Source organism: Lissotriton vulgaris, chromosome 3_1, assembly GCF_964263255.1.
Source record: "Lissotriton vulgaris chromosome 3_1, aLisVul1.2, whole genome shotgun sequence".
Lineage (NCBI taxonomy): Eukaryota > Metazoa > Chordata > Amphibia > Caudata > Salamandridae > Lissotriton > Lissotriton vulgaris.
In genome coordinates, this window is record NC_141689.1 from 865194287 (window position 1) to 865207682 (window position 13396).

The 13396-nt window shown below is 32.8% G+C and overlaps 1 protein-coding gene across 1 annotated transcript; it reads left to right on the plus strand.

The window, feature by feature from the left end:
• Window positions 1-5477: 5477 nt before the first annotated feature.
• Window positions 5478-8917, plus strand: LOC147727134 (uncharacterized). The gene is made up of 3 exons (XM_086963061.1): window positions 5478-5927; window positions 8356-8571; window positions 8654-8917. The coding sequence occupies exons 1-3, from the start codon at window positions 5490-5492 to the stop codon at window positions 8915-8917; spliced, it is 918 nt and encodes a 305-aa protein (XP_086819187.1). The 5' UTR covers window positions 5478-5489.
• Window positions 8918-13396: the final 4479 nt, after the last annotated feature.

A 13396-nucleotide genomic window follows, 5' to 3' on the forward strand; every position in this document is an offset into this window, starting at 1 on the left:
TAAAATAGTGTCATATAATAAAGATGCAATTAAACTTAAAATAATACCTTTTACTGTATCTGCAATACTTAGATCTTCATTTAAAAAAACACAAAAAAGATTTAAATTAAAAAATGAAACAAAATGCATTGAAAAAATGCTTATACATTACAGTGAACCATCAACAGGTTCACTAATAGCGATTGAGCATGCAAATATAACAAATGTTATCCCAAACATACAACATGATATAAATATGGAATTAATTAACAATGTTGAAAGTGACATAATACCAACTATAAGAAGCAATACCTCACAAACTAAAGCATCTACTGAAAGCAATGTAAATAAAAAAGTAAATACTATTAACAATATTAATAAAAGTAATACAAAAAATAGTAACTTAAACTTGTTACAAACATTGTCAATTATAGATAATTTTCATAATGAAATACAATATGGGCCTGAATATGTATGTACTATTTGTAACCAAATGTGGCACAAACAAACAGTTAAAGATATAAAAAATATTACTAATAACAAAACTTTCTTATTGTGTAACATAAGTGACTATCAAACAAATTATATATGTACTACATGCTATCAATACATAATTAAAAAAAATACCGCCATGTTCAGTGTACAATGGAATGAGTTTTCCAAAAATACCACGTGAACTCTATTTGCATAATTTAGAAGAAAGATTAATATCTCCAAGAATACCTTTTTTACAAATTAAAACATTACCACGTGGATTTCAAAAAGCATTAACAGGTGCTGTTGTTAATGTACCAGCTGATGTTATGACAACTGTAACAATATTACCCAGACAACAAAATGATAATATGACAACACCTATTAAATTAAAGAGAAGGTTACGTTATAAATCATACACACATTATGAAAATGTAAGACCTAATAAAGTAAAAAAAGCTGCTATATATTTAGCTTCTAATAGTGATTTGTTTAAAGAATATGGAATAACAATAAACCCAGATTGGAAATATACGCCATATGAAGACAATACTGATAAAGATACATCTGATGCAAATATGACTTCAAGTAGTTCAGATAACATACCTGTAGGTAATTTAGATACATTATTGACAAATGAAATAATTTCGACAGATAATATTAATGTACTAAGTTTAGCTCCTGCTGAACATAATACACCACGTGGACTATATGAAGATAAAGATTCAGAATATTTAGCATTTCCAATAATTTTTTGTGGAAAACGTAGAACAGATAATAAAGATAGACATATAACTGTACATTATAGTTCTATATGTAAATGGGAATTAAGATGTTATGACGGAAGAGTAGCTAATTGTATAACTAATCTGTTTTTTAAATAAAAAAAATTACAAATTAAACAAATTCAAGACAAAATTTTTATATCACTTAGAAAGTATTTTACAAATGGCCAAATAATTACAGTAAAAGATATAAAAGACATTTATAAAACATAGTACAATATAATGAAGGTTACAAAATATTAAAAACAATAAGAAGTTCCCCTCCTTACTGGGAAAATTGCATAAGAGATTTATTTGCAATGATAAGACAATTTGGTATTCCAACATTTTTCCTAACTTTGTCAGCAGCAGAAACAAAATGGTACCATTTAATTAACATATTGTTACGTGTTAAGAATACAAAAGAATGTACCAGAGAAGAATTTAAGAATATGTCATGGGAAACAAAATGTGCTTTAATACAACAGGATCCAATAACATGTGCACGTCACTTTGATTACCAAGTTAGAAAATTATTTAATTGCATTTTATTACACAAACAAAATCCAATAGGCAAAATAACAGATTACTTTTACAGAGTTGAATTTCAACAAAGAGGATCACCACACATACATGCATTATTATGGATTAATAATGCACCACAATATAGCATAGACAAAGATGAAAAAGTAATTAATTTTATTGACAAACACATAACATGTACAATAACAGAAGACACATCTATAAACTCTTTCCTGCTATTACAAAAACATGGACATACCAAAAATTGCCGTATTAAGCATCAAAGAACATGCAAATATCAATTTCCAAGATATCCTATGGCTTGTACAATGATATTAAAGCCATTACAATTAGAAGAACAATATACTATATTAAAAGAACACATAGATATTATTCATTCAACAATGAATACAGAGCAATTTGCAAATTACACATATGAAGACTTTTTGCAACAAATGCAATTGAGTGATGAACAATATATAACATGCATACGATCACAAATAAAAAAAACAACCATTGTTTTAAAAAGGACACCAGCTGAATGTCATATTAATAATTACAATAAAATAATCTTACAGGCATGGCAAGCTAACATAGATATACAGTATGTTTTAGATGCACATGCTTGTGCTGTATATATTGTATCATATATTAGTAAATCTCAACGTGGACTAAGTAAAATAATAGCACAAGCTGCAAAAGAAGTTACCCATAATGTAAACGTTAAGGAACAATTAAAGTACATTGGCAATACATTTTTAAATTGTACTGAAATTAGTGCACAAGAAGCCGCTTGCCTTATATTGCAAATTTCACGATCATTTGTATTTATCAATACAAGTATGCCAGAAAAACGAACATACCTAATGAAAGACATCAATACAATTAATATAATGCCAGGAACATCAACAGAGGTACAATTTGACAATGTAATTAACAAGTATAGTAAACGCCCAATTACATTAGAACAATGTACTTTAGCTGATTATGCATCAAAATTCAATACTCAACAAAAAAAAACAACAAAAAACTGCAAAGTACTTATGATGACTTACTTTTAGAAACTAATTTTTATAGCTCAGATGACGAAGAACTTGAAAAAAATACATTATCTAATATCTTAGATAATAAAATATACAAGGAACGTATAAAAAACAAAATTATACGTTATTGTAGATTTAATAAAATTAACGATACTGAAAATTATTACAGAGAATTACTAATGCTTTACTACCCTTGGAGAATAGAAAGTAATATAATTTCACAAAAAAGTACATACTATGAAAGATACTTAGAATTACAAACAGAAGTAGACACGAACTATTACTTGTATAATAAGCCAAGCATAATTATTAATGATGAAGAGACATATAATGATAATGATGAACTACTACAACCTCCATCACCTAGAACACTAATATCAATAAATAACGAAGAACAAACCACACAAGACTATCAAAAAGATGCATCATATGACTTATCACTAGATATAGGAATTAGAACTACTACAGAAGAAGAGTTATTAGTACAACATATACTACCACAAGAAGAATATGATAATATTATGCACAATTTAACAACTGAACAACTACATTTTTTATATCATCATTTAAATTGCCTCAAAACAAAACAAACACCCTTCTTTACTTTTTGTACTGGTGGTGCAGGAGTAGGCAAAAGTTTCCTAATAACTGCACTTCACCAGACATTACTACGTTACTACAATACTAAAGCAGGAGAAAATCCAGACAACATTCACATATTACTAACAGCACCAACAGGAAAAGCAGCACATAATATACAAGGACAAACATTACATAGTACATTTAAAATACCAGTCTCTCAGACATTAACATATAAGCAATTAACACATGAAAACAGAGCTGCATTACAAAGTAAATTAATGCATTTAAAAGTATTAATAATAGATGAAATATCTATGGTAGGAACGAATATGTTCACTTTCATACACAATAGAATGCAAGAAATAAAGTCATCTACTGAACCATTTGGAGGTATATCTATAATAGCAATTGGAGACTTTTACCAATTAAAACCAGTGTTTGATACATATATATTTGAGAACTCAAAGCATATGTATGGACCATTAAGTACAAACTTATGGCAAACACATTTTAAATTATATGAACTCACCAAAATTATGAGACAAATTAATGATTTACCATTTGCACAAATGCTTAATAGACTTAAAATAGGTGAGCAGCCAAGTAATGATATCCAAGCATTAAAATCTTGCGAAATAGAACCAGACTCTACATTAATACAATCTATACCATACATAATGGCTACTAACAATGAAGTAAATGAAATTAATAACAATGTTTTAATGCAACATATAAAAAACTACCCAATGTATACTACAGTAGCTATAGATACAGTAGCAGGAGACTTAACTGCAGAAGTAAAAGAAATAATATTACAAAAATTACCCACAAATACAACACAAACAATGGGCTTGCCTAAAATATTAAATATTGCCATTAAATTACGTTACGATTTTACTTCTAATATTAATGTAAATGACGGTTTAACTAATGGTGCAACAGGTATAGTTGAATACATAGATACTACAAATGACATTCCTATTATTGTTTGGGTACAATTTGACAATGACAAAATAGGCAAACAAACAAGACAACAAAACAAACACCTGTACAATGCAAGTATTTATCATACTTGGAAACCTATACTACCAATTTCTCGACATGTCCAATACAGTAAGAAGTTCATAACAATAATAGGAAAACAATTTCCATTACGGCAATCATCTGCACGTACTATACACAGAACGCAAGGTGAAACAATAGAACCATTATATATACATTTTAATAACAGCAAAACACATCATTTACATTATGTAGCAATCAGCAGAGCAACGTCTTTAAAAAACATATACATTAAAAACTTTAATGAAAGCTAAATATTAACACATTTTAAAGTCCATGAAGAAATGTTTCGCTTAAGAACATATAAATTATTACAAATATCTATACCACAAATACATCAATATGAAAAAAATGTCACGCTTATAGTGCATAACAATAGATCACTGCAAAAACATTTTAAAGCAATGCGAGCAGATACTAATATATTAAATGCTGACATATTATGTCTAACTGAAATTAACATTACCTACAAAGCACCTTCTGAAACATACAATATAGATCATTATAATTGTATAATGTTTGACAAATTTTATAACAAACATACAAAACATGGAATAGCTATATATTACAAGAAACATCATGCAATACATCCAATATTCACAACTGCACAACAAATTGACATTGTACAATTCATACAAGAAATCAACAACATACATTACCTAATACTGATCATATACAAGCCACCTACAGTTGCAATACAAACATTATTAGCAATCTTAAGTACAACATTAAATGCATATCCACATCATAAATATATCATCATGGGTGATTTTAATACTGATCTACTGCAAGCAACGCACAATAGCAAATTACTAATAAGTTACATGCAAACAAATTTTAATTGCGAACAAAAAATAAACACACCTACAACAGATTACAACTCTTTACTAGACCACATTTTTACAAATGCACATGCTACAAATTACGGCACACTAGAATCATATTACAGCGATCACAAACCAATATGGATAGCTATTTAAAAAATGCATTAATGTTTTGTAATACAAATTAATCATGCCATTATTGATTACTATATCCTTAATTACTGCATTATGTTTTACAGATGATTTCCATTGAAGAATTGAAAAACAGCAAACAAGCCGATACAAAGCCATATCAAAAAGCACTACGAGTCAACATCATTAAATATTCAACAAAGACTTATTATCGCAATGCAAAGCAAGAAAATAGAGTTTTGTATCACATGGCTTTGGCAGATGAAACTGGCACTATAAAAGCAACATGTTATGATGAAGAATATTATATGCAAACAAAAGAACAAAATGGAATGATAATACGAAATTATTTATATAAGAACGGTATACTGTTGATAACAAAGCAAACAAAAATTGCAAGAATGCCACCACTTACAATTTTTCCAGGTATAGTAGAGGAGGCTGAACAAATTCTACAGCCATTGCCACCACCTGTATCTCCCATAAAAACTGTCCGTGGAGCTGCTGTAAAGACAGTTATGAGTGTCTCAGGGACAATAACAGAGGTAAGATGCATTCTATCACTTCTTAATGTAATACCATTTAACTACTTTAATGTACTGCTAAATTTTACAACTGTATAACTATCACAAATTGTGTCCGTTAATATGTACTTACAAATGCTTGTAATAACATGTAAAGATATAACTTACAATATATTAGTAATGCCATTTAAGGGACTATTTTAAAATGTCAACTAAATATTCAAAGAGAAAATTGGTTTAAATATAAACTCAACAGTCTACAACATGAATAAGCAGCCAAAAATTACTAATACAACGTAAGTAAAAAGCTTTCTATATATTACTATTAGCAAAAGCTTAATACAATATTAGTCACTAACATAAAGCATTCACTTGTTTCAAATAAATACTTGTACAACAAAATAAAAGTGTACAATGTTAATTGCAACAAGTAAATGCAACGAATTACAGAAACCAGCTATTAATTACCAATCCAACGTAGGTAAAAAGCTTTCTATATATTACTATTAACAAACTTATGCATACAATAATAGGCACTTACATAAAGCATTCACTTGTTTCAAAAAAGTACTTGTACCACAAAATAAAATTGTACAATTTTAATTGCAACAAGTAAATGCTACGCAATTACAAAAAACAGCTATTAATTACCAATACAACGTAAGTAAAAATCTTTCTATATTTTACAATTAACAAAAAGCTTCATACAATAATAGTCACTAACGTAAAGCATTCACTTGTTTCAACCAAGTAATTGTACAAAAACTAAACTGTACAATGTTAATTGAAACAAGTAAATATTATGCAATTCCAAAAGGCAGCCATATATTACCAATACAATGTAAGTAAAACTTTCTATATTTTACTATTAACCAAAAGCTTCATTTAATAATAGTCACTAAGGTAAAGCATTTACTTGTTTCAACAACTACTTGTACAACAAAAAAACGTGTACAATGTCAATTGAAACAAGTAAATGTTAAACAATTAATATTCACACAACCTGCATCTCGGAAAACATGAACAATGAACAACTGCTCTACCATAAAGTCCTTCATGATCTCCTGTATTAAGTGAAACACCAAGGTGATTGTATCCCAATACAAATACATAGCACTATTTGCAACACAAAAGGAGTTACTTTAAACGTCTTTTGTAGCTTTCCCCAGCCACACCAACAGTCACAATGGCACTGCCCTACTACACCTTCAACTGCCTATCACAATGGCACTGCCTTCTCCACCACCACAATCTTCTCAGTATGGCCCTGCCCTTCTCCACACAACATCCCTATCAGCATGTCACTGCCCTATCCAGTACAACTAGCCTATCAGCATGTCACTGCCATTCTACAGCCCCACACTCCTGTCACCATGTCATTGTCCTACTCCACTTCCACAATCCACTCAACATAAACTGTCTTCTCCAGCCTCACCACATATCAGCATATCAATACTCTTTTTTCAGCCTTAAAACTTTTTCAGCATCTAAATGCACTACTCCAGCCTCTCAGCATATCACTGCCTTCTTCAGCCCCACCAACTTGACACTGTCATCAAATCATTGCCCATTCTACAGTCCCACCAACGTATCAACATATCACTGCCCAACTTCAGGCCCATCAGCTTCTCAGCATGTCACTGCATTCTTCAATACCTGCAAAATGTCAACATGTCACTGCATGCTTTAGCCCACAGTCCTCACAGCATTTCACTGCCTACTCCAGCCCAAATAACTTCTCAGCATGTCCCTGCCGTAGTCCAACACCACAATGCTATTACCATGTCACTACCCTTCTCCAAACAACAAGTTATGTCAACATGTAACTGCCATTCTCCAGCTCCACAGTCCTTTCAAGCTATCACTGCCTTGTCCAATCCCTCCTGCTTGTTAACATGTAGCTGGAATATCTAGCTTCATAAGCCTGTCAGCAGCATGTTACTACCCTAACAGTTACTTGTTACAAACAACTACTTGTACAAAAAACACATTGTACTAAGTTGATTGCAACAAGTAATTACTACAACTTCCCCGTCTCATCTTGTACTACTGCTACTCTACCAACAAAATACCTTTACAAAACAAACTTATATCATTACTTTACTTACATTAAAAGAACTAAGCAACTATAACAAGTAAGTAAATTTTTTTATATGACACTATTTGGACAAAAGAAAAAAAACAATAACAAACACATGTAAGCTGCATGTATTTATTTAAATAACAACTTCTCCAAGGCAAAATGTTATGTATTTTAAACAAATTATATTTATTTATTTATTATTGTATAATTGGAATAATATGTGAATGCATTTTTCCTAATTTATTTTCTATACTTCCTATCAACATAGAAAGTATAAATATTAAGCCAAATGCACTAAACATATTAATATTGCCTTAATATTGATATATAAAAGACAGCAACAAAGTATTATTTTATATACTGCAGGTAGAAGAAACAAAAACTATCTTTGTCAATGGACAAGACACAAAGATAAAAAGTATCAAAATTAATGATGCTACAGACTCTGTCAAAATAAGTCTCTGGAGAGAAGCAACTGACTTTACTACGGACATAGGAACATACGTACAGTTAACACACTTGTCTGTACACGAGTTCAATGGGGAAAAGATATTGAACACAACTAGAAATACTACAATACAAGTAAGTAAAAATTGTATTTACAACTATCACACTAATAAACTTTATTTTTCAAAAACTCACTATTAATACACTCTCTCTACAGGAAAAACAACCACCAAATGAAAACATTAACATAACATTATTTGGAGTTGAAAAAACTCTACAGGAAAAAAGTACAATGGCAGTACAAATAGAAGGAAGTGACCATATCCAATCAATGGATCTAACCAATACAAGTTTGATGGACTTTTTAAGTATTGAAACTGATACTGAAGACTTGGAAAATTCATTAATGCCATATTTACCTATATCATTGAATGTTTTATTTTGCAATCGATGCATAACTGATATAATCAAGGAACTGTAACACATTAGATAAAATGTTTTACAGCACTAAAAACTGTGATCACACAAAAGAAAATTCCTATTACATTTTCAGATACTATTTAGCATATATACGTTTTATATCACAATATTTATGCACAATTGTATGTTTGACTGTACCTTACTTTGTTTTGCTTGTCTACTTTTATAGAAGTGTTTCAGTTACAAAGTATTCCATTTTAAATATGCCTCACAAAAAGTATATTACCAAACAAATTGCCATCTTTACTTCAGACTAAACGTTTATTGCATCAGCTTGTCTATTTTTATAGAAGTGTTTCAGTTACAAAGTATTCCATTTTAAATATGCCTCACAAAAAGTATATTCCGAAAAAATAGCCATGTTTACTCCAGACTGAACTTTTATTGCGTGATATGCTATAGATTTCTTATCCATCATTTGTACCCAAAGATTACATCTTACTTACCACATTCAACCTACTTATCCACAACTGTTTAAAAATTACACATTGAGAAAATAAAAACAGTTTTAACATAGTATGTAACTTTGTAAATTGCCAGTAATGCCAATTGAACAGAACAAAATATATATATTTATGGTTACTTAATTTAGATGTATAATATTGTTACAGGAAAAATTCCAATGCTTGTATTATACAAATGTAAGATATACTCAACAAAAATTTTCCATGTTTATTTCAGACTCAACTTTTATTGCCTTATATGCTATACATTTCTTAGGTATCATTTGTTCCTAAAAATTATATCTTACTTACCATGTTCATCCTACTTACCAACAATATTTAGAAACTACACATTAGTAAATACTGAATGTTATAACATTGTTTGTAACTTTGTAATTTAAACTATAATGCCAATTAAACAGAACAAAATATATATATATCTTTGCTAACTTCGTTTAAATGTATAATATTGTTACAGGAATAATTCCAATGCTTATATCATACAAATGTAAAATATGCTCAACAAAAAATATTCTATTGTTGTACATATACTTACAAATAAAAATGTTGTTACACTATAATTGATTCTTCCTTATATTTCCAACAAAAGATAGCCTTGTTCCTTTCTTGATCTATTATAAAAAAAAACTTGCTAACAATTATAAACTATCAGCTATGTACAGGATTGTCCTTCTTAGCAACTATAACAAATCAAAACATGTTATACTATTCGACTTTAACTGTACATAATTAATTCACACTTCTTTTACAGAAATTCTAATGTCATGTTTTTCATAAATAATAATAAATGCCACGCTACCTTTGCAAACAATAACAAACTCAGAAACAACTTTAAGATGCAAATCACATTTGCAAAAGTTACAAGGTAGCATTGTAAATAACACACCTATTACTTTATTAATTATAACTAGAAACATAAGTAAAAGATTTGTTGTTTACAATGCCAATAGCTCAAACTTTGCTAATGCGAGACCTATTGCATTGCAAATGCTTGTCTACAACAGTGGTGTGGTGTCCTTCTTTTTGGTGGTTGTACAAGGAGATATTATTGGGTCAAAGCCGGCTTAACACGATAGCCTTCACTTGCCTTGACACTTGAGCCAAGCTACCCCCTTTGTGCTGGGCTTGCCCATCGCAGGTCCAACACCCTCTGTATGATATCGTGTTACATGAGCCTTTCTGTACACAGATTTTGCATTGTTAGGATTGCCCAATTCCTTCCTTTTTATCTTATAAAATAACACGGTGGGCAAAAAAACCCATATTCAGTATTTATCACCGCCCGGGATCCCACTCAATCACTGCAGTCTCCCCAGCGCCTGCGCGAGTAGCTAGCGTATTCTCGCGCATGCTTGCAGTAAGCAGGGACCGTGAGGAAGAGACACTTCCCCTACGCGCATGCGTGGTGGAGTATGAGACAACGTCCATGGGCGCGCAGGACCGGACTTCATTTCGAAGGACCAAGTCCTTCTTTGGGCATATTCCGTTTTCAATTATGCACTAATTAAAGCAATTGCTGGCAATATATAAGGGGGTAGGTCAGCACGACTCGACACACCGTCGGAGCCGCGTTGAGGGGAAGGCAGACTACCAGGCCTTGCAGGAAACCGTGAGTTTGGTCTTAGAATGTAGAGGCATCTACATTACTTTTGAGAATTAGCATCTTAGACCCTAAAACCTAGCTCTTTTAACATCCTGCAGGTTGCCACATTGAGCAGGAAGAAAGAACCCCCAATACTTTGATTTGGCTCATGAGGCCAGTTAGCCTTTGTCCATAAGTAAGCACTGTATATGAAAATGTCTTTTTTCCTTCCAAAATTCCAACTTAGGGAATCTAATGGCGATTTTATTCTCAATCAATGTGTGTCTTTGTCTATATGTGTGTCCATGTCTTTTTTCTTTACAGGGTTCTTGGACCTCATTTTGGGTTCTTCATTACCCTCCTATGTATTTGCATAGGCCTTTTTCTGAACATCGATGTCCAAATGTGATGTTATGATTCATTATGTTTTTTGTTCATTCACAGGTTCTGTACTATTAACGCCAATTGGGCGCAACAGACTTCATTTGCCATAACACGAATAGGTACATTTCTCCTTTTTAATTTTTGTAGAGTACACTTTCACATCTACATTTCCATGTGAGTAAGGTGAGGATAGGTGGGCATATCCTCGTCCTGAAGGAGTTCTTACACTCCGAAACATGTCGACACACTTTTGAGGTTGACGTACCCTAACCAGTAACAGACAACCTCACCCTGCACCTTTTTAATGATACCAGACGAGGGCTTAATAAAGACTTTTTATTATTTTTTTCCCTCCTACGAGCCAGGTATCTTTTAACCTTCACTTTCCATCACCTCACCACTCACACTTATCTCCCTCACACACACCAACACATAGTTCACTTTCAGTGCTCCTACGTAGTCATGAGTCGTAGCACGCCGCATCCCGTAGAGGGGTGCGAAGACCCCAATGATGAGTCGTAGCACGCCGCATCCCGTAGAGGGGTGCGAAGACCCCAATGATGAAGCATGACACCAAGGGGCCTGTTGGTGTGTGAGGGGTATTTAAAAAACAACACTGTGTGCTCCCCACCACTGTAGGGATCACTACCACTACCAGAGTGGATTCCATTTTGTTTATGTAAATTGCTAGGGGAGACAGAATCCACTCCCTCCTCTTGTTATTTTCTTGACCTTCCGTAGTACCAGCACATTAAATATAATAGAGTTTATAGTAAATATTAGGTAAGTATTATTAAAAGAATCACCATGTCGACAGATATAACAATCTAAACAATTATGATGTGTGCTGTGACGTACAGACTGAATACATGTGGGCAACACAATTTAAAATTCGCGTAATGCCAAATAGTAACCATTATTCAACCATTTCGTTAACAATTACATTGTATAAACGCTAACTAGAGTCCCGTTTCAAGATGGCCGCGACTTTCACCGAAACAGAGGCACAAAGTACGCATGCGCGTAAAGATAGCGTGCCGCGGTTCCTCACAGCTGTTATCTATCAGCCGTGTGAGTTAAAAGGAAGCAGGCGTACTGATTCGTCTGAAAGAGAACGAGACGTACCAGAGGCTAAGACGGCGGTGAAATACGAGCAGGCAAGTTCCGGGGGGGGGTGCTCTATACCATGGGCGACGGGCAGTGTAAGGAATACTCGATGGGCAAATAGGGAAAGTTATCGAGTGGCCACCCACGAGAAAGGCAAACGGGCTAGACCAGTATGCCCAGGAGTAAAAACAATTGTGCATGTATGGGAACCGCGGGTTTAGTACGGATAGGGAAGGTAAGCTAAGTAGCCTCCCCCTATGTAAAAAACTGGTTAAGAGCAGCACTACGAGGGGCATAAATTGATGCGTGTGTATATATATCAGTGGGGGGATTCGCCCAATTAATAGGGGAAAGAGAGGGGCGGTCCCTACATCGAAGTACTGGACAGGAACTTTGAACGATAAAATCCCATTACGAGAAATGAGACACCCAAAGTGGAGGTTTGAAGGGAGACATAATAGAATATAGAGGCTAAGTACTGAATCAACGATTGTTGCTTCCCTTGCAGAAAATATCCAGTTCTTAAAAGTATACAGAAGGACACATCAGTGAGTGTGCACCTAAAGTGAAGCCTCAGCGAATAATCAATATCAAATGACAAAAGGTAAGAGGCACATTAGAATAGGACTAGGGGAGGGGATAACCCAAAACTCTGTAGCAATATAAAACAAGAGTTCTCCTATTACATTTTTAGAAGAGAGTACCCCGGAATAAGAGAATATTCGTATGTATTCAAGATCAGAGGGATAATAACCGGTACAGAACTTTTACAGAGACCCTCTTACAGAACGTCGAAAAGGTAATAAGTGTCCTTATCATTAGGAATAGGAATAATTATAACCTATAGCAACTAATTCGAGCGGTCATTCTTTACCCAACTCAGATCCAACCACGGACCACTGTCCAACTAAGGATCTTTACCTGATGTGGTAACAGAAACCTA